This window comes from Peromyscus eremicus, chromosome 14 (genome assembly GCF_949786415.1).
Source record: "Peromyscus eremicus chromosome 14, PerEre_H2_v1, whole genome shotgun sequence".
Classification (NCBI taxonomy): Eukaryota; Metazoa; Chordata; class Mammalia; order Rodentia; family Cricetidae; genus Peromyscus; species Peromyscus eremicus.
This window is the reverse complement of record NC_081430.1, coordinates 2054880-2082487: the sequence shown is the minus strand read 5'-3', so window position 1 is coordinate 2082487 and position 27608 is coordinate 2054880. Positions and strand designations below refer to the sequence as shown.

General features: G+C 37.3%; 1 protein-coding gene across 2 annotated transcripts in view; it reads right to left on the bottom strand.

Moving 5' to 3' along the window:
* The window catches only part of Cog5 (component of oligomeric golgi complex 5), a 334097-nt gene that overhangs the window by 76507 nt on the left and 229982 nt on the right, over positions 1-27608 (bottom strand). For both annotated transcript variants that reach the window (XR_009382819.1, XM_059279446.1), the window contains exons 12-14: positions 19099-19303; positions 14187-14348; positions 11125-11224 (exon numbers count right to left, since the gene is read on the bottom strand). Coding sequence is in view for 1 of the 2 variants with exons in the window: in XM_059279446.1 (XP_059135429.1) it covers positions 11125-11224; positions 14187-14348; positions 19099-19303 (467 nt within the window). In the remaining variant the exon portion in view is untranslated. The remainder of the gene's footprint in view (positions 1-11124; positions 11225-14186; positions 14349-19098; positions 19304-27608) is intronic.

Below are 27608 nucleotides of genomic sequence, written 5' to 3'. Positions count from 1 at the left end.
TCAGTTTGTAGCCCAGGCTGGCCTCAAACTCACAGAGATCCACCTGCCTCTGCCTCCTGAGTGTTGGGATTAAAGGCATGCACCACCACTGCCTGGTGGCATTTAGATTCTCGCTAAACTTATTGTTTTCTGATTATAGAAAAATGCTTTAATTGAGTTGATGGCCAATTTCACCCCAGATCATTAAGTCTGCTTTCAATATTACTTGTGGTTAAACTACAATGCAATTAGAGAGCATACAGGATACAGTCTATTTTCAATAAATGGGCAGCCATCCTGACTTTCCCTCAGATTGTGTCAGTCTCCCTCCTTAGCAGACTCCACACCTCCTCTTTGGGACCTGAACCCCATTAGAGTTGGATTCTGCCAATGGTGCCTCTTCACAGCACTAGAACAGTGACTAAGACAGATGGTAAGTTTGCTAAGTTAAGGAACAGAGATCAGACTTCATTACATAACAAGTTAAGACAAGTGACTGTGTTTCAAAAATCCAAGAAAAAAAAAAGAGTAAAAAAGGTAGATTCTCTGGTAAAAATGGATTTAAAGACTCATCCTTATAGAGATATAGGCTTCTATTATACATACCTTTGATAATAACAGCAAAGTCTTAGGGGTAAACATGTATGTACTGATAATTTATGATTATAAAAATGTAAATTATTGTGTATATATCAGTGTGTGTTGTGTATGTACTTGACTGTATTTGGGCTTGCATGTATGTGTATGTGTGCAAATATGGAGGCCAGATGTGGACAGCAAATTTCTTCCTTGATCATTCTCCGCTGCCGCCCCCCATGGCAGCATCTCTCACTTGAATAGTTGAATCTAGAGCTCACCAATTCAACTAGTCTAGCTGGCCAACCTGCCCCGGGATCCCTTGTCTCTTCCTCCTGCAGGCCACCATGTCCACATGACACTTAGGTGGGTGCTAGAGACAGAACACCAGCCCTGATGCTTGCATGGCAAGTACTTTACCTACTAAGCCACGCCCATGCTCTTGTAACTATTTGTTACACTCTGCAATACCACAGAATAGTAACAACCAGCGTGTAAATCCTTTTTATTAGAATTTTCCTGATAGGGATTAAAGCAGTAATTCCATGCATTAAAGTGTTTTGGTAGACAAGCAAGTTGCAGTACTTAGAGAATTACACCTAGCTTCTGGAAAGCTACTTGCTGTCATCTCAGGGTGTGTTCTGAAACCATACTGTCTGAATGTATGCTCTTAAAATTTAAATTTCTAGTTTGTTTTTATTTCACTGCTTCAACATTTCATCAATGAATTCATTGCTATCACTTCTCAACCTTGTAGATTAGAGCTTTACATTTTCAACTATAAAAAGAATCCATCATTCAGTAATTTTGCTTTTATCTCAAATCTCCTATCCACATTTCCATTTATACTCAGAGTAGATTATTCTACTTAAAAAATGTTTCCAACTTTTATTCAACCAAAAACTTTGTATTTGGTGCTTTTCCTCTGAATGCTTCAGTGAAACTATTCTAGAAGAGTATGAAAGAACTGAAGTGAGCATGTGAAATGACAGAATAGGTATGGTGCTGACTGTCACACTCAACCAAGAGGAACACACCTGTAACTTTTCACATACATACTGTGGCATGCATGCATATGTACCCTTGAGGGTATGCACACATACACAAATAAATCAATAAGTATAATTTCAAAGTAAAAAAGGAAATGTGTCAAAATTTAAAAATAGGATAGCATAAAGAGTGTTATTTACTGGCAAGAAATAGTAACTAATGCAAAATGTTACTTTAGGTTTTAGTAATATGTTTTAAAATAAATGATGTTCTTTGTAATTTTATTTAATGATTAGGCTTCCTTTAGCCAATAAAATGAAGAGTGAAAAGTAAAATTGTGGTGATATATTGTGTACCCCAATAAAGCTTACCTGGAGATCAGAGAACAGAGCCAGCCACTAAATTAGACACAGAGGTCAGGCAGTGGTGGCACACAACTTTAATCATATCACTTGGGAGGAAGATATTCATCTGATCTTTGTGAGTTCAAGGCCACACTGGGCTACATGAGAGAAACAGAACCAGGCAGTGGTGACACATGCCTTTAATCCCAGGAAGTAATATAGCAGGACACAGAAAGGTACATAAGGCGTGAGGAAACAGGAACTCTCTCTCTTGAAGCTGAGGATTTTGTAGAGGTAAGCTAGTGGCTGGCTGCTCTGCTTCTCTGACCTTTCAGCTTTCACCCCAATATCTGGCTCTGGGTTTTTTATTATAAGACCTTTTAAGGTTTGTGTTACATCTGGTGTCCAACGTTTGTGGCACAAATTCACAAAAAAGCCGCTTGCCTGTGGCCTTGCAGGTCCCAGCTCAGTCCTGAGCTGCACGAGGCCGGAGTCTCCATCCCACATGGACCAAGTCTCTAACCAGCTGGACCCAGATGGCTGGATCTTTCACTTCTTTGTAGATCAATTTCTAAATGGTCTTATTAAATAAAAAGCACAGAGCCAAATACAGGGGTGAAAGCCTTACAGAGATCAGGAAATAGGGAAAGCCACCATCCAACCTTACCTCACCCAACTCTGTAGCTTCCAAACGCGAGTTACTTCCTGTCTAGGCATCGATATGACTAGCTGTTCTGCCATCTGATTTGTTCTCTGTCCAGCTACATCATTTCCTCTTCCTACCCAGCTCTGTCACTTTCTATCTGTCTGTACAGACCTCCAGACCTTCATGGTTAACTGGTGTTGGAATTAAGGCGTGTGCCACCACACCTGGCTCTGTTTCCAGTGTGGCCTTGAACACACAGAGATTCTGCCTGCCAAGTGACAGGATTAAAGAAGTATACTACCACTGCCTGACTTCTTTGTTTACTGTAACAGCTGGACTTTTTCCTCTGATCTCCAGGCAAGCTTTATTTACTAAAGCACAAATAAAATATCACACTTCTCCTTTTTTGTTTAATAAAAAATAAAATAAAAAAAAAGTCTTAACTAATATAAGAAAAACAATATACAATAAGTACAATAACTATATATAATATATACAAGCAATAAATACATCAACAATGTCTAGTCCATTTGCATTTGAGAAATTCAGAGAAAATATTCCATTATCTATCCTATTTTGACAATTGGGACACAGGAAAACTTCCAGCTACATTTGGCATACCAACATGGGACTCTTGAATTTCCATTTCAAAAAGGTCTTCTAAACACACAACAATGGAGCCAAATACAGCCTTCTACTTCATGTCTCATGCGGGCTGAGATATAGAGATGCCAAGGTACAGAGACGCCATGGCATGCGGACTTGAGCTCAGTATGGCGGGTTCATGGCATAGGGGCTTGAGTGCAGCATGGCAGATTCCTGCCTGTACACAGTGGCATCTGCAAGCCATGCAGCATGGTACATGGTGGATATAGTTTTTGCTAATACAGACAAAAAAAAAAAAAAAAAGAGTTTCTGGGCTACACACTGCTTTAATGGAGGCATAGACCCACTGCTTCCGAGAGTTGGTTATATGCATGTCTCTCAGAGCTGGAGGTAAATGTACCACCGCCATGTTGAAAAGCTGAGGGGGGCAGAGTCAACAGCCAAGGCTGTCGCTTCTGTTCTAACCACTCTGCAGTTTAAAACAATAGATTCACACCGGGCGGTGGTGGCGCACGCCTTTAATCCCAGCAATCGGGAGGCAGAGGCAGGCGGATCTCTGTGAGTTCAAGGCCAGCCTGGGCTACCAAGTGAGTCCCAGGAAAGGCGCAAAGCTACATAGAGAAACCCTGCCTCGGAAAACCAAAAAAAAAAAAAAAACAAAAAACCAATAGATTCACAATAAAACAGATTCAGATGAAGTAAACCTCTAAACAGTTTACAATGTGTATAAAAATATACATAGGCTTGGAAGAGAGAGGAAAAGGAATATAGACAGTTATATAAAGAAATAGACAGTTTTAAAAAAATGAAGTCTTTAAAGAGAAAGTAAAAGTAATATAAAAAATAAGCCACATAAAGACGGAAATCACACAGAGAGTCTGGATTATAATGTCTTTGGGATTTTTAACTGCAGAGAGATATTTAAGTTAAACCAATATGTATATTTTAAAGGTATCTTGACTTCAAAATTTGGATCTAAGGATATATTGCTTTGGAAAGGAGGCTCTGATTTTGTTTCCACAGGAAGCAAGAGGCTATGGATTTGTTCCAGGTTAAGATGGATCAGATTGGATCAAGCCAGACCTCCTGAATCTTAACATATGACACCTATCAACAAAGGTTATAGCCAGTCTTCCCAGGACTTGACCATTATCTCGAATTTTCTCAGGATCCCCATAAGACTACCAGCGCTCCCTATAAGCAGGAAGTTGCCTAGAATACTCTGCCCACATTCCCAAAAAATGTATTATGGATGTTTGTCTTTGTTTAGGTTGTTGGTTACAAATTGTTACTGGTCATAGTAAATATCCTTCTAAAGAAAAAAGGGGGATAGGATATAGATATAATAGGATGAAAGGGTAGATTGTTGAATCTACTTTTAAAGAGCAACAACTTGCTTGAAGTGTTTTACATTGCTATTTTAGTTTATTGATACAAATTTAAAGTTAATTTTGTTATACTGTATGTATATTTCTACTCTTGTTTAAGGTATGTTTGTATAATTCATTTGAAATTGCAATGGATAATTAAGAAATACAGGTTAATAATTAGTCTTCTATGATAATCAAACTTATAGTCACGTTAGTTAAGTTTTCTAAGTATACATAGATATATTTCAAATACGTAGATAATCTTCAAACACATCAAAGACCTGCAGAATATGACATTTAAAATGTTTAAAATACTTAGACTTTCTGGACAGTGAGACATGACTGCTCCTGGCAGCACTGATTTATTTCAAAGAGGAAGATGGGCACTGAAGACATCCTACACGGAGTTTATGTTCCACTTGGCACAAAATGGCCATTTGGGCAAGAAATTGCTCTTGCCTGGACTGCTTGACAGGATGTTATATAAACTGGACATGCAGGACCCATAGGAAGGTGACCACTGAACTTTGCAAGGTGAGATGATTCTTCAGGTTCCTGCTTCACAGAAGAAACTGCCAGACATTCTACAGGACACAGGAAAAAGTGACTGAGAGCCTCTAGGCCTACAGGCTGAAGATGGATACCGCAACATTGCAGAGGAACTTTGAGTGACTATCTAGGCAGCCAGCCTAGATAGTCTCTGTCAATTGACAGTCTCTGTCAATCTAGACTTTTGGAAGTTGCTTACAATGTTCTTCCTGTTTACTTAGGTAATATTACATCCTTCTGTGGTCTTTGATGTAGTTGAAGACTAGATAGTTATAATTATAATTTTGTTTGGTTATGATAAAAGATAAATTAGATATGAAACCTTAGACTCACAAACATAGGCTAGATAGAATATTTTATTTTATTTTGCCAAATACAAATAGACTAGACATTGTAACTCTAATTCTTGCTTGATAACTGTTCTATTATAGGTAATTTTACTATGTTAAAATTAAAACCTTCCTTTATGATTAAACAGAAAAGGGGAAGTGCTGTGGGATGTTGTTCTGTACGTTGTGAATATGTGTTGCTCTGATTGGTTGATAAATAAAATGCTGATTGGCCAGTAGCCAGGCAGGAAGTATAGGTGTGATAAGCAGACAATGAGAATTCTGGGAAGAAGAGGGCTGAGTCAGGAGTTGCCAGCAAGACACAGAGGAAGCAAGATGAAAAGACAGAACTGAGAAAAGGTACCAAGCCACAAGGCTAAACATAAATAATTATGGGTTGATTTAAGTGTAAGAGCTAGTCAGTAATAAGCCTGAGCTAATAGCCAAGTAGTTATAATTAATATAAGCCTCTGTGTGTTAACTTGAGTCTGAGTGGCTGTGGACCAGGCAGGACACAGGAAAACTTCCAACTACACTTCTCTCCTGGTGGGTTGTGAGATCTCCTGGGATTCCCGTTTAGGGCTGCTACCATACTAGGTAGCTGTCTTGAAACCTGCTTAGGTGTGTACTGTTTTACGCAGTCGGCAGAGTTGGAGAGTCAATTAAGATTTCTTAAAAGGAGAAATTAGTTAAAAGAGAATTTTTTTCACACATTAAAAAATGGGAAACATTTTTACAATGGAAGGTGTTTGGTCTCTATTTGATAATACAATTGACGGTCAGAAAATGGAAGAACTAAGTGAGAGGATAATTAATGTTGATGAGATAGATGTAATGTCAATTATAAATATTATTTGTTTCATCATTTCTGTTTTATCATTAAAAAAGCTGGTTAACGTGAGTGCCAAGATAAAAATTTTAGAAAAACTTGTTAAAACAGATCATAGAGATATTCAGACCCAGACAGAAGAATTTAAAGATGAACCAAATCAGCATTGCACTATAAGGTTATAGAGAAACACCCTAAGGCTTTCAAACAGCCAACCTTAATCTATCCAGTAACCTTACAGGAACTGCCAAATGCTCAAGGTTGTGTACCAGCTGATTGAACTCCTGCTCAAATGCTAGATTTGAGGAGATTCAAAGAAGCTGTAGTGACATGGCATACATTCTCCTTTTGTGAAGCAGATGTTAAACTTGTGGTCAACTTGTAATAGAATTATGCCTCAAGATTGGAAAGATTTGGTTACAGTGGTCTTACAGGCTGGTCCACAGTTACAATAGAGGACCTGGTGGAAAGATGAGGTAAAAACATTGAACAACGAAGTAGGACTAGAGGTATGGAAATTTCCCAAGATCAAGTTCTTGGAGAAGGCGATTATGCTGATATACAAAGACAATCTTTATATAATGACCACATCCTAGTTTTATGCTACACGGCAGCCTTGAATGCTTGGGACAGAACTGAAGAAGTAGGAAAGAAAATTGAGGCATTTACAAAAGTTATACAGGGCCCAAAAGAAAACTTCACAGATTTCTTACAAAGGCTGTGTTCAAGAGTAAATAGAATGATACCAAATTCAGAAGCTAGACAGATAATAATTGAATCTCTGGCTTTTAAAAATGCCAAAGCAGCATGCAAAAGGGCAATCAGGCCATTAAAGGCATGATTAGCACCCTTGGAGGAATGGATCAAAGATACAATTACTATTGAATCTTATGACCATGGTGACACTTGGATAAGAGATGTGATTTCCAGAGGTCTAAAGAAAAATAGTAATGTCAGGTGTTTCAATTGTGGTACACAAGGTCACCTAAAAAGGGAATGTAAACAAAGTGTTCCTAGAAACAATGTTTTTTCAAGGAACAATGGCAACAGAATGCCCCTCCTTTCTGGATTATGCAGAAGGTGTGGCAAAGGCAAACATTGGACTAATAAATGTAGATCAAGAGACAGACAAGGCAATCCTTTGCCTTTGCCATCGTTAAAACCCGAGGGACCTCTTGTAGGCCCCTATGTCAAATTCAGTTCAGTCCTTTCCTGTCATTGTGGAAGAAACATCTCAGAACAATTAAAGAACCTAATTCCTATTGTAAAAAACCATACTGCTCTGGATGATAGAAGATAAAAAGATAAAGATAAAGCTTTAGAAAATAAAACAAAAATTTAAGGGGAAATTACAAATCAAAATTGATAAATATTAGATAAAAATTTGGAACCTTCCCAAAGTTAGGGTTGGATAAGGCTTTTGTTTTTGTCTTGAAGAATGAAGGCTAAGGAATCTGAAGAACACTGGACAAATGAGGCATCTGAAGAAAAAGGACAAATCATCCAGAAAAATATCCCAAGAAAAATAGTAAACTGGCCTATCGGTATATTACATATCCAAGAGGATAACATCTGATAAGTCTTCCTAAATGTTTGTTTCTCCTGTTCTCTACAGACACACAAATGGTCTGTATGTGGTCCCAGTTCAATGAAAAATTAAAGTTGGCTTTAGAGTTGGAGTGTGGCTCTTCTTCTCTAAACCCAAGCACGCTTGTTAGAAGAAAATTCAAAATCTCTGTATCATGTCAGAAGAGCCACCTGATATGGGACAGAAGAAAAACCAAAATTAAGGGACTATTCTATTGTAACTAATCTTATAATTCTTTGGTTTTATTTTGACTCTTTAAAACTCTTCTTAAGGTATGAATTTTATATCAAAATTTATAAGATTAATATATATATATATATATATTTTAAACTTTTGTAGTGATATTAATGGTCATATACAGTACTATCTAATTTTAGAAAAAAGGTTTCATCTAGATTCCTGTATAGGACTTTGGGTTTGAGTCTCTTATCAGTTTTCTGCAGGGAACCATGACCAAGCCTAACAGTGACTTTGAAGTCTCCAGAAGGATGATGGGGCCCCACAACAATGATTCCATCAGGACGATAATAATATCACTAAGATGACAAATACCACTCAAAGATCTGTTTTGGACTACAAACTGCTCAGGACAATTTTGAGATGGCTAGCTGAGATGATCCAGCCTCACAGACTACTCGAGCAATGACTTGAGACAAGCCCTGCATTTTCCCATTATGCAGAGACTCAACAACAAATGATACAGCTACCTCTCCCAGGACTTGACAATTAACCCAAAATTTTTCTTTTCAGCATCCCCTAAAAGATGCCATCACCCCCAGACAGCAGAAAGTAATTTTAAGAAAATGACATCCACATTCCCAAGATGGGTGGTTTTTGGTTGTTCAATGGTTATGAATAATTGTCATTGTTTAGGATGGTTGGTTACAAGTTGTTAACTGATAATGGTCAGGAAAAAAAGCTAAACAAGAAGATTAGATTCAGGATTCTTGTTTAAAAAGGAAAGAAAAAGAAAAAGAAAAAAGAGGATATACATAAAAGGTAGATTATTAAATCTACTCTGAAAGAAAGAGATATAGAAATAATAGGATAAAAGGATAGATTATTGAATCTACTCTGAAAAGAGAAAGGGGAGGATATAGATATAAGATAAAAAGTAGATTATTGAATCTACTTGTAAAAGGCAATTACTAGTTTTAAATATTTTATACTGGATTGGAATTTTGTATATTGTATACAAATTATGTATACTGATACAAATTTGAGATTGATTTTGTTAGAAAATACTGTACATATATTTTTAATCTTGTTCAAGGTATTTTACCTATGAAGTTTATTTAACAATGTAATGCAAATTGCTAGTCCTTGAAAGTTATTATTACTAACTAATTAGGATAGAAGAAATGCAATTTAATGGTCATTATAATAAAACTTGTAGTCATATTAGGTATGTTTTCAAGGTTAAACAGAAATTTCTTTTAGATAGACAGGTCATCTTCAAACACTTCAGAGATCCATAAAATAGGGCATTTAAGATGTTTTAATAACATAGATTCTTATTTTTTTTTCTGACTATGAGACATGTCCTGGCAGCACCAATCTACTTCAGAGAAGATGATGGGTATTGAAGAAACTCCATAAAGAGTTTACTTTCTTCGTGGCAAAACTAGCCACTGGGCAAGCAAGTGCCCTTAGATCGACTGCTGACAGTATGCTGTCCAAAATGGACAAGCAGGACACAAAACAAAGGACTGCTGATCCTTGCCAAGACAAGGTTCGAAGGCCCTTTAGAAAATCCTGCTTCACAGATGAATCTGTCAGATATGCTAGGCCTGTAGGCTAAAGATAGATGCCCCAATGTGGCAGAGGAACCTCACGTCTAGGCAGCCAGCTGTTTCTGTCATTTCTCACATCTTCTTAGAAGTTGCTTGTTTGCACTTCCTGCTTACTCAGTTAATATTATTTTCTTCTCAGGTCTCTGAGGGAGTTGAAGATTAGATGGTTATAGTTACAGTTTTCCTTGTTAACAAATTCAGAAAAGAAACTCACTAAAGAGGTGTAAAGTATGTAAGTCTGAAAGACATCAAAAATAGTTTTGAGTTGGTAATGAAAATTAGGATAGAAGGTAAATTAGATACAATCCTTTGGATTCACAAAGATAGGATAAATAACAGTATTTTTTCTGAATTTGTCAAATGCAAATGGACTAGACAGTGTTGATGTATTTATTGCCTGTATATATAGTATATACTTATTGCATATAGTTTTTCTTATATTAGTTATTACCGTCATTTATTATTTTAGAAAAAAAAAAGGGAAAATGTGGTGATACATTGTGTACCTCAATAAAGCTTACCTGGGGATTAAAGGACAGAGCCAGACACTAAATTAGACACAGACGTCAGACAGTGGTGGCACACACCATTAATTCTATGACTCCGCAGGCAGAGATCTGTCTAGATCTCTATGAGTTCAAGGCCACACTGGGACTCTCTCTCTTGAGGCTGACGATTTCATAGAGGTAAGCTAGTGGCTGGCTGTTCTGCTTCTCTGTTCTTTCAGCTTTCATCACAATATCTGGCTCTGGGTTTTTTATTATAAGACCTTCTATGATTTGGTTACATGAAATTATTAAAAACAGAAAGGATGAGTTTTTACTAGTCTTCACCATTGGTTAGGGAGGATCAAGAGATTTCACCACAGATTGTCACCAATAGCACATAATCTATCATTAGTTAACACAGTTTCCATTTTCAAAACCCACCCCTCAACCTGCCCTCACCAAAAATAAAGTATTTTCTAGGCAGGCCTGCTCTGTCTTATAACATTTAGCCTCTGCTAGGGCCAATCTCATAGAGATTTCTTTACTGGCATTTAAGTAGCTAAACTAAATTCTACTGGACACAACATCAAATTTTATTTATGGTAATAAACCACGTTTGTGCATGTGCTTTAAGCTATGAACATCTACAAATACGAAAAATTATTCATCTCTGCCTACCAATAGCTCCCATGTCTCTGTATGGCTCCTTTTCAATAAACAAAGTTTGAAAAAAAAAAAAGATGCCTCTAAATTATGTCAAAATTATAAGATGAATGGAAAATTACACCATATTAGCAAACACTATTTGGAACTGAAAGTAGGAAGCTTCATAATATAATTACCATTGTGGGTCAGTCCACGTCAATTACTTAGCGTGCTACTCTAAAAATTATTACAAAACCAATGAAAACAACTCAGATATAAGTATAAATGGATTATTTAATTGTTATAATGTTAATTATAGTCACTCAAGAAGTGTATAACTAGGAATTTTTAACCAAATCATTAAAATTTATAAATAAAGGAATACCACTTACAAGCTGCTCTGATTTCACACCATATAACTGGATAGTCTTTGCCACATTTTTTGATACAGCTAATGTGAGGTTTGCATCAACAGCAGCTACATTGAGTTCACTAGAGAAAACAAAAGCAGATTTCAATTAGCAACATAATTCATCAACAAAGCAAGAAGCATCATATAACCTGAAGCCCAATAAGGAACATGTTGAATCTTCATACAGATTTTGCTGATTGCTTCCAGGAATTGGTTACAATATTTCATTTTTCTCCCTAAATTCAGAATTAGGAAAAAGGGCTTTGAGATGGCTTTGTTAATGATCAGTTTCACATTAATAAAAGCAAGCCACGTGTGGGTTCAGGCTGTGACTAGGGGGGTAAACTGTGTAGAGATTTAAAGGAGCACTCTTGCTAACACTGAGAAGTGCAATTAGCAGCACTGCAAGTCACAAGCATCTGCAAGGGAGTGACAGCTCTTGAATGGAAATGACGACCTTGGAGGGACACAGGCTAAACATATAAATTACATATGACACATACGGACACTTGCGCTCCGCATAAACTATGCCAGTTAATTCTGCCTCATAAAGAATACCTTTAAATATATGGACAGCATAAGACTATCATTTTAATATTTAAAATTTTAGATTCTTAAGTATTTCTCTGTCATGTTCATTGTCAACTTTAACAGTGAACTGATAGGACATTTGATTTGACTGTAGAAGGAAAGAGAACATTTTCCCAAAAACCATGGAAAGAATATCAAGAGTTAAAAATCTCATGAAAACCATGAAAGAAATGCATTATCTCTGAAGTGGATGAAGTTTTGGCACTTGCCAGATTAACTTTTTAAAGAAACTAAAGAAACCACAAGGCCCTGGCTGGCCTTAAGTACTTGGGAGGCAGAGGCAAGAGAACTCTATGAGTTGGAGGTCTGTTTGGTCTATATAAAGAATTCTAGAACAGCCAGGGCTACAAAGAGACCCTGTCTCAAAAAACCAAAAAACCAAAAACCAAAAAAGAAACCGAAAGAGTTTGAAACAACACCAGTATTTGATACATAAAACAAAATGCCCCTTCACGTAGTACTGAAACTCTTCCCGTCTGCATTCTATTAAACACTAGCATAGCACCCTTCTTCAAACCCCAGATAATGTCTGACTAGAGCACTGTCATCCCTGATGATCAACCTCCCCAACATTTACAGAATGAGGTAACAGAGACTAAGTTGAATATAGCACCTTGCCCACCACAAGCACACTAAGAAGGTAAAAGCTGCTAAGGTGAAAAGCATAGTCCAGACTTATCAGGTCAAAGTACATCATAAGAGGTGTAGGGCAGTTGAAGCACTGTACAGATACATTCACGGCTACAGATATGCACATACGTATTGCATCTGTAAAGTGCCATCCTCAAATCTGTAGACTGAAAGAACTTAAACAATTCTACCTCATGGTTCTATATTGCCCAGCCACTCACTATTTTTATTCTTCAAAATGTCAATCATGAAAGTACAGACTGTTATGACAACTTGACAGCTATGTCAGGGCTGGAGTTCTAATCTGACTGGAATACCTCTGAAGCCACAGTGAACTGCATTTGTCTGCAAGTACTCAGAAGTACCTCTGTGGATACCCGCTCTGAGATGTCTTTCTGTATGCTCTGAATATGTATTTCTCCCATTGGCTAATAAATAAAGCTGCTTTGGCCTATGGCAGGGCAGGATGAAGCTAGGCAGGAAAATCCAAGGGAGATAGTGGGAGGAGAAAGGCAGAGTGGGAGACACCTAGCTGCCACCCAAAGAGCAGCAAGATGCCAGCAGACCTGTAATGCCACAGCCACATGGCAAAACATAGATTAACAGAAATGTGTTATTTTAAGATGAAAGAGCTAGCTAGCAAGGAGCCTGGCCATACAGTTTATAAATAATATTAAGCCTCTGAGTGATTATTTTATAATAATAATAATAATAAATATAAGGACCACAGCATGGGTGGGGCCGGAGACACATACCGCTGCATATACCTTCCCTTTTTAGTTTAAAAGCTATTCACATTCACTTGGAAAGCTTAAAGTAGTGAACTTAAGTACGTTGTGGAATATTAGTTTAACTATGTAAAGATGTGTTGCATTTATCTTGTCTGACTAAGGCACCTGAGTGGTGAATGGACAATAGCTAGCCAGTAGAGACATAGGCAGGGCTAGCTAGCTAAGCAGTTGAAAGCCAGCCAGACAATGAGTAGGACATATAGAATGAAAGAAAGGTACAAAGCCCCGAGGCAAAATGTAGATAAAAAGAAACAGGTTAAATTAAGATATAAGAGCTTAGTGGGACAAACATAAGATAAGGCTGAGCATTTATAATTAATAATGAGTCTCCACGTCATGATGTGGGAGCAGGTTAGTGGCCCAAAAGACAGCCTGTTACACATGTAGGCTAATCAGAATTATTAATACTGTTTCTTTCATGAAGTGCCTTCTACATTTCTGGGTTAAAATCTCTATATATGTCTGAGTTTTTCAGTTTGTAAGATTATTTCATATTTGTTTTCCCATGTAATACTAGGAAGTTAGTAGAGTATGAAGAGCTAGATTTAATTTCATCTTGCTAAGATGCAAAGTAATTATAACAGATCATTTTTCTTTTTCTCCCCCCCCCCCCGGAACCATTTTTTTTCTTTTCTTTTCTTTCTTTCTTTCTTTTTTTTTTTTGGTGGTGGTTTTTTCAAGACAGAGTTTCTCTGTTTAGCTTTGGAGCCTGTCTTAGAACTTTGCCTTGTAGACCAGTCTGGCCTAGAACTCACAGTGATCCACTTGCCTCTGTCTCCTGAGTGTTGGGATTAAAGGCATCCGTCACCACTGCCTGGCCATAATAGGTGATTTCTGTACTCTACACACTGTATCTATATTTAAATGGCTTTATTAATTGGATTCTCAAGCACTATGTGAATGCTCATTCACTATAAAATCAACTGAATTGAAAACCTAACTACTTGAACAATTTGAGGTAAATTAAAGTGTACTGCCACTGGCAAACAGGGCAGGCAGTCTGGCATGCTATTTCACAAGACATACATACCTTGCTATAGTTTTAATGATGCCATCAAGCTCATCAGAGGAAGGAGGATTACGCCCACCAGGGGGAAAAACCAAGTTGATGGGATCAAAGAGTCTCGATAGGGATTTTGAGAGATAAGCAGCCTCATAGGGTTGCAGTGAATCTTTCAAAGCCTTTTCTGGACTGTGAAAATAAAATATTTAAAAAGGTAAGTAATAGTTATAAACTGTAGTTGTAAATACATTTCAAAATATATCTCCAATGAATGTAACTATTAACAAGAATTTGTTTTAAATGCACTTTTAGAAACATGTTTCATAACTGAACATCTATTAAGGATTATATAAGCATTTTAAGTGTAAATCTTAGCTATGTAGTATAGCATGTATTTACTGGATTGAAATTAAAAGAATACTGCAGGAGCCTATTAATTCTATGCTATTTATAGACTATCAAGCATACCCAAGAGAGGCAGCCAGCAGATTCCTCTCATGTTAGCTCAACCCTTTTTATTCACAGCTGCTATCTTTCACAAAGCCTACAAACTTAGGGGAAGGATACAGAGGTCAGCCTTCAACAGATGTCCATTCTTGGGATACTAGCAAGAATGAAGGCAAAATGAAGAAATACTACTCGTAAAAGTCCTATAATTGCATAAAGGTTCTTGAGTGGAGTTCTCATTTGTTTTACAGTACTCTTCACAAAACAAAAATTCTGCTTCCCAAACTCTCCTTTATTCTTCACTGGCCCCAGCAATTCCTGCAGGATCCCATTTAACAGTCAAAGACTGGATCTTACAGTGTTCTTTTAATTACTAGCAAATGCCTTTCTCCATTATTAAACTGCTTTACTCCTATGATTAATTGCCTGTTTTTTCACATCCTCTGCTTACCATCCCTTCACCAACCTTTCCACTCTTATTCCTTAGAGAGCAAACTTCCCTTTGTCTTACCCGTCAACCTTGACAACATCTGACCTTCTCTCTGTGTACAAGCAACAGTCTCTCTCTTTCTCACCCTTCTTGTCTAATCCACAAGCCTAAAGGTAGACTGCTCTTGGCTCCTGAAGCAAAATTCCAGAGTTATCTCTTGCTTCTTTCTCATTCAGTAAGTAGTTCACTCAACATGCACCAGGCACTTCGATAAGTGGTAAGAAGATAAAAAAAACAAATAGTACTTTACAGACCAGTGAAAAGGGGGCAGGTGAAGTTCAAGCATAAAGGGGACTTTCCATATGTTCCACCCTTTCCTATCTCTTCTCTTTCCACTAATATCACTAAGTCTTTATAATCTGCCAAGTATTTCATGGACATGGAAATTTGGCAACGTGCTTGGTGAAAAAATAGTACACTGGCCATGTAAAGTTCACAAGCTAACAGAAGATACATAAAAAGTCAAACAACAGGCTGGACAGGTAGCGTGGAGTGGTTAAGGACACTGGCTGCTCTTCCAGAGGACCTGGGTTCAACTCTCAGCACCCACATGGCAGCTCACAATCTTCTATAGCTCCAGTTTCAAGGGATCCAACACCCTCTGCTGGCCTCCATTGAGTACTAGGCATACAAATGGCACACATACACACAAGCAGAATATTCACACACTTTTTGAAAGTAAGTCATGAGCTCAATACAGAATGATAGTAGTAAATGCTACAAGAAACAAAAGTGGAGTATCAGGGAGAAAGCAAATGTCATTAACCATTTCTACACTGCTTCATATCAAAAGGTCTGAAGCCCAACCCACAGCTCCATCACTTAGCTGTTCAGTCTCACCGACTAAAACCATGGACTATAACTTTCCTCAACTGGACATGTTCTAGTTTGTTTCATTTGCAATTTGATCTGTCTTCTATGATTTCCCCATTATTTTGATCTAAGAAGATTTAGCTTATTTATTTTAAAATAACAAAGGTTTTCAGAAAAAAATATAATGTACCTCTTTGTTTTCCACCAAAGAGCTTTATTAAAATAAATTTATATATTATGCAATTTTATTTCTTAAAGTCTATGGTTCAATAGTTTTATATTTAAGATCCCTGCAATTATCAGTCAGCCATCAATTGATGGCTCCGTGGTTAAGAGCATTGGTTGTTCTTGGAGAGGACCTGAGCTGATTTCCCAGCACGTACATGTTGGCTTGTATCTAGCCTATATAAAGAATATTTTATTTTGTACTAAAATGATATTTGTATGTTAATAAATAAAGTTGCCCGGGGGTCAGAGCTATTAGCAAGCCATAGGAAAGCCGGGCAATGGTGGCGCACACCTTTAATCCCAGCACTTGGTAGGCAGAGCTAGGTAGATCTCTTTGTGTTCAGGGATACAGCCAGCATTGGAGACACACGCCTTTAATCTCAATACCAACCATAGAAAACCTGGAGGTCTATACAGACAGGCAGTGACGAGGCGGTCATGTGGTTGGGTTTACAACCAATGAGAAGGCAGAACCGAAAGTCTTTATAAAGATTTTAACACAGGAAGTAGCTCTTTTTCGGAGAGGTAGGACCACCGCAGGAGGAAGGGTAAGGTTTTAGCTCTTAGCTCTGACCTCTTGGCTTTCTTCTTTGCATTGGTTCTGTGTTTCTTGTTTAATAAGACAGTTGGTTACATCTACATATATGTACAAATATTTTCTACTATTGGTGATCTTGATGCACTCAGGGTTTTACTTTTGAGGCAGTCATATATATGTATACACACACATATACATATATATTCTTTTACACTTTGACTTTTAGTATCATATCTAAGAATCTTTTACCATATCTTAAGTCATGAAGATATGCCCTTACGTTCTCCTGTGATATTTATACTGTATGTTAAAAATTTTTAAGGATTTATTTTGTGTATGAGTGTTTTGTTTTCATGCATCTGTGTGTGTATATATAAGAATATGTATATATGTATCTTGTGTATGTATATAGAAAAACACACACACATATATATATATGTATATTCCACGTGTATGGCTGGTACCCACAGACTTTAGAAGAAGGCATTAGATCCCCTGGAACTGGAGTTATGAATGGTTATGAGTCATCACCATGTGGGTACTGTGAACTGAACTTAGGTCCTCTGTGAGCAACAATTGCTTACAACTGCTAAGCCATCTGTTTAACTCTTATGCTGTCCATTTAGGTCTTTGATCCACTTTTAGTTCATTTTTATATACAGTCAGAAAAAGAGTTCAACTTCATATTTTTGCATATGACTATTAATTATTTGAGCATCATTTGTCATTATGTTCCTTTTAAAAATCAAATTAACAAACAATGCATCTTTTCTTTTTCTTTCTTTCTTTTCTTTTTTTCTGAGACAGAGCTTCTCTACATATCTCTGGCTGTTCTAGAACTTGCTCTTGCTCTGTAGAACAGTTCTGGCCTCGAACTCACAGAGACCCACCTGTCTCTGCCTCCCAAGTCCTGAAATTAAAGGTGTGTCCCACAACTGCCCAACAATGCACCTCTTTGTACACTTTGAATTCTAATCTATCCTTGTGCCAGTACCATTTGTTATGATTAGAATATGAGATGTCCCTCACAGAGTCATACATTGAGAGCCTAACTGCCTGCTTTGGGAAGCTGCATAAACTTTTTTTGGGCTCTGACCTAACAAATAGATGAAATCCCAGATGGCTTCATCATATGGATGGATTACTGGGGGGGAAAGTAGAAAGTTGGTGATGGTGCCCCATGGAAGAAGTAGGTCCCTGGGAGCAAGCCCTTGAGAGTTGTACCTTGCCCCTGCCCCTTCCCTCCTCTTTGGCCCTGGCCACTATGAAGTGGACTGCTTCCCTCCACCATGCTTTCCTCAGGATGTCTTTTTTTTAACTTGCCAGGATCCTAAAGGCACTGGAGCCACCTAACCGTGGACAGAAACCAGGAAACAAGCCTTTTGTGCTTTAGGTTGTTTCTCTCAGGTGCCACAATGACGACAACATTGACTCCACAGACATCTTGACTAGCAAAAAGCACAAAGTACAAAATCAGAATTCTGTCTTCTAAAGTATTACTCCCCCTGGTCTGTGCTACTTCCAGTTCTTTCCTAGTGCATGTTCATGGACTGAAAATAAAGGTAAGCCAGAAATACACTGATAATGAATATGGTATTTTATATCAACTGCTTATTAATGTATTATCAAATTCCTGTAGCATTGTCTCCTCTTGGAGACAATGGTTTAGATAATCTGGTCTCCGGCTACTCTTCCAGCCTAACCTGGCCATGTGCTTCACTAGTCAGTACTAGCAGACACAACCAGCTGTTTTAGGAAAAACACATAAAAGAGAAACAAGCAGCTAACATTACACAGAACCTACCCAGTGTTTTTTCTTACTAAGTAAGTGATAAGAATCCATTGCTACTTCAGTCAGTGTTGTGAAAATAAATAGGATTTTAGAATTGGAAGAAAGTTAATCACTTTATCTGGCACTCACACAGAAATGTGAAATTCTTATCAGTTTTTGTGGAAAGCTGGCAGGGTAGAATTCATAGACATAATATATTGGTTTCCAATGTAGTTCTTCAAGATGGTTATAAAATATGTGCTTTGTGGTGACTGAAGGGATTTCTTGGGATAGATCTGACTGTACTTGGTATTTTCTAAAACATTGACTGAGGAACTATCCCAGCATAAGATTTATTTCCCTGGCAGTTTCAGCATACACCAGATCAACTCAAAGACAAAGATTTCATCTGTTTATCATTCAGCTTCTTATTACCCAGCATAGTCTTAAACTTCAAAACCCATTCTGGCAGCAGATACAGTGCTCAGCCACAGGTCAATTTAATGTTTGTAGTACAAGTTTTGCAAAATACACCAGTCATTCCAAAGACTTAGAAGCTTAGTATATTCTCAATTTCTAGTTTATAAGGAAAACAGAAAACAAAATTCCTAAAATGCCAATAATCCATACATTCACATTAAATAAAACATACTCATAATCTGGCCTTTTCAGTATGAACATGTCTTGTGTATCATCTTCCATGTGTGGGAGGTCAACAAAAAGGTCAGCAGTTCCACTTGTACTGAAATTTCCTTGGATATTTTGACTGTACTGCTGAAGACGCTTCCATAAGTCATTATAAAGACGTAATAGTTTAGGGTATTCTCCTTCAAATGCCTGTTTCAAAAACATAGAAGCTGCCAAGCAAAATATGTATTAGATAAATCATAAGGCAATAAGAGGTAGCAAATCAATATTTGAACAAACAGACCACTACTAAAGAATAAAGACAGGTTCCAACGACACCTTTGAAAATTATACCAATAATTATTCATTGCATTTGGTACAAAGACCACATATTCTAAAATGTTATCTACATTAAAAACAGACAAAATTCCGCCAGGTGGTAGTGGTGCATGCCTTGAATCATGGCACTTGGGTGGCAGAGGCAGGAGGATCTCTGAGTTTGAGGCCAGTCTGGTCTGCAAAGCAAGTTCCAGGACAGCCAGAGCCATGCAGAGAAACCCTATTCGAAAAACCAAAAAGAAAAAAAAGACAAAATTCACAATTTTAGTTGAATATATCCTTCTCTTGATAATTGATTTTTAAAAAAGGTACATAGAAATATTGGATCTAACTCTTTCATTTAAAAATAGTTTATGTATTTGTATTTATGTACATTGGTGTTTTGCCCACGTGTGTGTCCTTGTGAGGGTGTCAGATCCCCTGGAACTAGAGTTACAGACAGTTGTGAGCCGCCAACCCAGGTCCTCTGGAAGAACAGTCAGTGCTCTTAACCGCTGAGCCATCTCTCCAGGCCTACTATTTCTTTCTTAAACAGTATCTATCTAATTCTGTTGGAATGTTTTGATAGCAAAACAAAAGACAGTAAGGGGGAAACAAATAAAAAGAATAACATTTCTTGGGGCTGGAGAGATGGCTCAGCAGTTAAGAGCACTAACCATTCTTCCAGACGACCTGGATTCAATCCCCAGCACCCACATGGGAGCTCACAATTGTCTATAACTCCAGTTCAGGGTGTCAGAAACCCTCACACAGACATACATGCAGGCAAAACACCAATGAACACAAAATAAAAATAAATTATATATTAAAAAAGAGTAACATTTCTCATGAATGTAGTTGCAAACATTAAAAATAAAACTTTTCCAAATCTAATCCACCAATATTTAAAGAGGATACAGCATGATTGAGGAGAATTACTCCAGAAATTAATCACTAGTTTTAACATTTTAGGATCAGTATTATTCATCATATTAACAAACTTCTAAGAAAAAAAATCACATTATCTTTTAATGGAAGAAAAACATTTAAAAATAAAAAACAGGCTAACATTTACTCCTATAATAAGTCTAAGGAGAAGTGGAATCTGAAATGGACACCTATAATGGAAGAGAAGAGTCTAGAAACCCTTCAGCGGGATCAGCACTGTCAGCACAGTAAGTGGAAAACAGGCTTTCAGATTAGAGAGCAGGTAGCACTATATAAGAGGCAGTGTGCTCATTTACATGAGTTTAAGTCGCTGTATGTAAGTTCAACAAGCAAACAATCCATGTCTATATACTGGCAATAACTAAGCAGAATTGAAATTTTAAAACAATATATTAGCAATAGCATTAATATAGGAACTTATTAGCTGTATATCTAACAAAATATGAAGACAATGTGGAAACAATGCTGAGCTGAAGAAGACCTAAATAGTTCAGTAGATTAATTGCTAGATGTGGATTATGCCCAGATTTATCTACACATTAAATGCAATCTCATACAAAAATCAATGCAGACCTTTGGTAGAAATTAAGAAAATGACTAAAAATTCCTATGGAAATTGAAAAGACCTAGAATAGAAAAATTAACTTTGAGAAAATGAGTTAGAGGAATAATTCTGTATGATTTCAAGATTTGTAAAACTATGACAATAAAAACAACTGGTACTAGATAAAGATCAGCACACATGTTAACAACAATGTAGAGAGTGCAAAAGCTCATGCACAGACAAATACATGGAAAACTGACTTTGACAAAAGTGCAAAGGTGAGCTGGGGAGGGTCCTTGTCAAAAAATGTAACAACTGAATATTGATATGCATACCATTGCAATTTAATATCTTTGCATCTTATTTAGAAACTAATTCACAAAAGATTTAACTTTCCAGAGAAAACTTTCCTTTCCGTGGGTAAGACATGATCTGAAAGCCCAATCACAGTAACGGAAGGAGTCACGGACAGTCTAAATCAAAAGTGTCTTTTCCTCAAGAAGCACTGCTGAGATTATGACAAGACAAGCCCAGAGTGGGAAAATGTGTCCCCACAGATTGGACAAAGCATTTATAGCTGGAGTATATAAAATTGGAAAATTTTTTATGGGGACCATCATTAAAGAAGGTCTATGTATGGCAAATAAGGACTAAACATGTTCAGTAAATTGCCAAATGTAAATCAGAACTACAACTAACACAATTGTATTAACTGTTCATGTCTTTAAAAAGAAACAAAATGAATGTCTATATAAAATGTTGAAGATATAAAAGTGAAACTCTCAAACACATTGTTAAAGAAAAAAGGTGTGTGTGTATGAGTTCTGCCATTTTATATTCCCAGATAGGAGGTACCCAAGAGAAGCCAAAAATTGAAAACAACCTAATGTCATCAACAGTTACATACACGAACCAGATTAACACACACACACACACACACACACACACACACACACACACACACACACGCACACACACACACACACACATATGGGTGCTATCCAGCAGTGAAAGCACACTGAAGTATGGATAACCCTTAATAAAAGCACACACCAGAAAGAGGACAGACAAGGAAAAATACACAATCTACTCTATACAGTTTAGTCTGCACAGAATGACACGGAAACATACAAATATGCAAAGCAGACTAGTGTTTGCTGGGGGAGGGAAACAAAATTAGGTGGGAAGGGATCATAAAAGGTAGTTCAGGCTGGCCTGTAACTTACTGTGTAGTCTAGTCTGGCATCAAACTTGCAGTAATCCTCCTTCCTTAGCCTCCAAAGTACTAGAATTCTAGGTTTGGCTTAATTTTTATTGCTGTGATAGTCTGACAAAGTTGTGTGAGAATCAAAACTTAGCTGCATGGTGGTGGTGCATGCTTTTAATCCCAGCACTCAAGAGGCAGAGGAAGGTGGATCTCTGTGAGTTTGAAGCCAGCCTGGTCTACAGAGACAGCCAGGGCTGTTTCACAGAGAAGAAATCCTATCTCGAGAAACAAACAAACAAACAAACAAAAAATCCAATTTTATCAACTTCTATACTTTAAATATTTACAGTGTCTTGTAATTTTCCAAAGGAAATTAGCTGAGAAAGAACTTCTTAGGCTCCTTCCCTCTCCCTGATGAAGAAGCAATCCACCATGGGCCCTTGCATGATGGATTCCTATCATATTTTCTTCCAGAGTGTGCCAATAGAACAAGTGTCTGGCTGATTGTGTACTTGTAAAAAGCAACCTTGAGAAAGGTGTCTCCCTTCTGCTGAGAGAAGGCAGGGTTTTGCACAGCTCACTACTACTGACAGTAGGTTCACCAAATCCAAGGTTCTTTACCTGTGACGCTGCCTCTAGCTGTGTAAGCACCATGCATGTAAGCCTATGCCCCGTCTCCCCACAACCTCTGGATGTACTAGGAGCCAACAAAACAACATGATATTGCCCATGCTGCTGGCTGTGTTGTGTTCTGTCTTCAGACAACTCATAAAACCGTGGCAGATGAGACTTTCTAAGAGAAGATTTTTCAAGCCTTTCACAACTCTTGAGCTCCCTCAACCTAATGATATTCTCACGGTTATGTTCTAACAATGCTTTATGCTACTTTTGCACTTACTGGGCCTTGTAATCCTATCTTCTTAAAGAGCATTTCCTGTACTTGACTATATATACCCCATGCACGTAAAGAAATGCCCATTTTCCTCAAACCACTGCTAAATTTACATACCACAATAGAGATTAAGCAATTTTGAGTTATATAACTTAATTTTTGTTGTTTAATGAACAGCAAACTTACTTTTTTTCATACCCATATCTTACCTTTATAGAACAAACCTCTGCTGTGGCTTTCACACAACTAAACTCTTCCCAGGTCATCTCAGTATATGTGATTACACCAAGTATATTTAAAACTTACAATAAGTACTGTGTGCTTAAATCTTTAAGCTAAGTTTTCTTTGAAGTGTTTATATGTTCATATAACTTGATTTTAACCTAGTATTTGATAAATATAGAATAATATAGGTAATATAAATATCAATAAATATTTAATAAATAAAACAATAAATATAAAAGTAGTTTTTATGTCAACTTGACACAGGTAGGGTCATCTGGGAAGAAAAAATATTAATTGAGAAAATGTTTCCATATGATTGGCCTATAGGCAAGTCTGTAGGGCATTTTCTTGATTGAAGATTGATGTGAGAGGGCCCTCTTCTGGCTTCCAGGAGCTCCTGCTTACACTTGGTGCACATAAACTCACAAAGGCACACACACATACACACAAAAATAACACATAAATACATATTTTATGAAAGAGAAATTCCAATTCTCTACAATATTATTAGAACTAGTCACTGGAGTTTAACCCACAGCACACACAACAGTCTACCTTAACAACAATAATAATATGACTACCTACTTATTTAAGAGTTCACAGGATATAAGAGCAGCTCTTCCTGTCATTTAAGCATATTTCACAGGGCTCAACAGAGACGAACTATATTTATAAGTAAAGTAGGTGAATGGGGAAGTAGAAAGGAATATAAAAGACTTCTAAAGCCTAACACACTGAGTTATTTCAATGTTGTTTGGTTTCTAGGGTTTTTTTTTTTTTCTTGAATCTTGCATTATAACTAGATAGGGTCTCACAAGGTGGAAATTCCTAGAACCACTAAAGAGTCAATTTAGATTTACCTCAGTATTTTGCGGCTAAGGAGACAAAAATCATCCAACTTCTCAATTGAAATCCCAGGAGAAGAATGTCTAAGTAACAGGGAAAAGTGAAAGCTACACTGAGACATATTAAAACTGCACTGCCCCCAAGTCAACCTCATTAGCCAGTACAAACTCAGCAGGCAACAAAGAGGAAAAAGGAAGTATACAAATAAATCCAGACAATTCCACAGTCCTGTCAGCCTGCACACACATTAATAGACTCCAGAGATAAAGAGTACACTCAAATACATCAGAATATACAAGTAAATCTTTTTTTAAAAAAAATTTATTTATTTATTATGTATACAACATGCATAACTGTAGGCCAGAAGAGGGCACCAGATCTCATTACAGATGGTTGTGAACCACCATGTGGTTGCTGGGAATTGAACTCAGGACCTCTGGAAGAGCAGTCAGTGCTCTTAACCTCGGAGCCATCTCTCCGGCCCCCTACAAATAAATCTTATGAATCAATAAGCCTGACAGTTCCACAGAGAACTATCACACACTCCATAAAAGAGAATACAGATGGTGAATGTGCACATGGAAAAGCTGTAAAAATAACATCTATAAAACATATTCAAATTAAATAAAAATGTGACTGAATGAAAACACCACAAGAATGGCTAAAAAAACACTAACAATGCCAAGGGTTGACAGAAATACGAAACATATATACAACCAATTGGAGTTCAAACTGACACATCACATCGAACACCTCTTGGACAGTGTCTGCTGAAGCCATCATCCACAGCTACATGACCAACTATAGCGATCTCCTGAAGCTACTACAACAAATCATTACAAGCCTGGATGTTTACATGAATAATCTGGCAAAAGACTAAGTCAAAACTGAAATATCTGTTGGGCCCTTTCCCTCTGAACGTTCTAGGGAACAAAGGACTCTTGTCTTTTTCATCTCCCTACGTTCCTTGGTTTATGCTGCTTCTCAGCAGTAGATCCCTCTGGCCTCTGATTCTCTATTATGGCTGCTCCTCTAACTCTTCTATCTGAATCTTACTTTTCTCAGGACTGTATGATTACAGTGTGTCCACCCACAGGATTCAAGATAATCTCATCTCAAGATTCTAAAGTCACATTTGCAAAGTCTATTCTGCTGTATGTGGCACCAGACAACTTCTGGAGATTAGAACATGTCACTCTGAGAGTTATTATTCTGCCTACCAATTCTTAACTTCTGAATTTATTCCCAGTAACTGTACAGAACTGTCATGTTAATTAGCACTATCTGAACTAGCTCAATAAGAAACTACCCAAATGTCTTATGGTAAATACCCTAAAGTACATTCACAAGTGGGATGTTTTATAAAATGGGAAATGATTTACAAGTCCATGTAATATGGAGGACTAAGAAATATGCTGAGAAAGATAAACTGAATAGCAGACACAGGAGCACAAAAACTATGATTTTATCTGAGTAAAATGAAGTAGCAATGTTTTTTAAAAAGATATTACATTAGAAATTAGAAATTGTTAAATGGGCCAGGCAAAAATTAGAAGGGAGGAGGAGGGGAGCATCTAGGACACAGGCAATGCTCTTCTGTGATCTTGGTTACAAAGAAGGTTTGAGGTTCGAAAAATTCTTCTAGGCATAAAATATCATATATAAAATGTATATAAAATTATACTTTTGCAGGGGCATTGAGACAGGGTTTCTCTGTGTATCCCTGGTTGTCCTGGAACTCATGCTGTAGACCAGGCTTGCCTCAAACTCAAGAGATCCGCCTAACTCTGCCTCCCGAGTGCTGGGATTAAAGAAGTGTGCCACCACTGCCTGTCAAAATTATATATTTTTAAATAAAAAAATTTTAAGAAACACAGAAAGTTAGTGAAAAATTGTAATGAAAAAATAAAATGATTAAAATCTCCCTATCAGAGCTACCAAAAGTACCCTATCAGATCTATTAAAAATATCCTGTCAAACCTAAGCACTTACTTGACTTACTCTCTTCTAGTCACATAAACATTTCTCAAGCCCTCACAGCAATTAGTCCTCATTTTGAAAAGACTACAAATTTCCTCTATTATGTTTATACAGAATGTTTAGAATGAATGGTGCTTTGGTTGTCATTGTCATTGTTAAGATTTTGAGATAGGGTGTCACTTGCTATTGTTATGGTTTTCAGATAGGCCTGGAACTCCCTAAACTGCCCACGCTGGCCTCTAACCCCTAATCTTCCTCCTGAATGCCAGGATCACAGGTGTATACCTCCATGTCTGGTAAATGATGACTTATTTGCTCCTTAGGACTATACAGAGAAGCCAAGCACAATAGCATACACTATAACACTGAGCACTCCAGAAACTGATGCAAGGAGATCACTAGCTCAGCCAGCATGCACAATGAGTTTCAGGGCAGCCTGGGCTCTATAGTGGGCACCTATCTCAAAAACAAACCAACAAACAAAAAAATCAAGGTATCTTAGGGTTTCTATTGATGTGAAGAGACACTGTGGTAACAGCAACTCTTAAAAAGGCAAACATTTAATTGCCATGGAAGCCATTTTTATTCAAAACACCATACAAGACTCGAGGTTGTTCCTGAGTTTGATCCCCTAGCACCACACACACACACATACACACACACACACACACACACACACACACACACACACACACACACCAACAAAACACAATACTTTAAAAAAAACTATAGTAAAATGCTTTAATTGCAAGAATAAAAACTCTAAAAGGTACTTTAAATAAAAATGAGGTTACTCTTGCAGTGTGTGTGTGTGTCCTTAACTTTTAAGAACTATATTGTTTACATAAAGTCATAGATATATGTACACACACACACATATTTGAGATATCAGAGTAGAAGTGAAATGAAACTGTCTAAGGAAATAAAGGAAACTAATAAGAGGCAGGTGGGGGAAGAAGAAAAAGATAGGAGGGTATGGAGAATGTTATCAAAATATATTATATACTTATATAAATGTCCAGATGTAACATAAGACCATATACAATGAACATATACCCCCTCACCTCCCAAAAAAAACCCTCAAAACAAAACAAAACAAAATACGAAAATGCATCATTTAGCTTCCTGGCAATTGTAATGTGTTTGTGTTGCTGTTGTTGTTAAGATAAGATGTAGTGTGGTCTAGGCTGGCCATAAACTCCTCATCATCTTACTGACTCCTCCCAACCAAAGCAAAATAAAAAAGCACTCATAAATATATACTTTATTTGTTTTAATTCTTGTAAGATTTGATTTTTTTTTTTTTTAAAGATAGGGTCCCACTATGTGGTCCTGGCTGGGCTGGAACTCACTGTGTAGACCAGGCTTGCCTCACAGAAATCCACCTGCCTCTGCCTCCTGAGTGCTAGGATTAAAGGTGTGCATCATTATGCCTGGCAATAATGACGATTAAGAGTCAAATCTTGGAAGAGAAGCCAATGCTGTTAACCACTGAGCAATCTCGCTAACCACCATCCCCTCACCCATTTGTAAATACTAAGTTTTCGTGAAAGAGCACAGCATCTTTCCCCATTC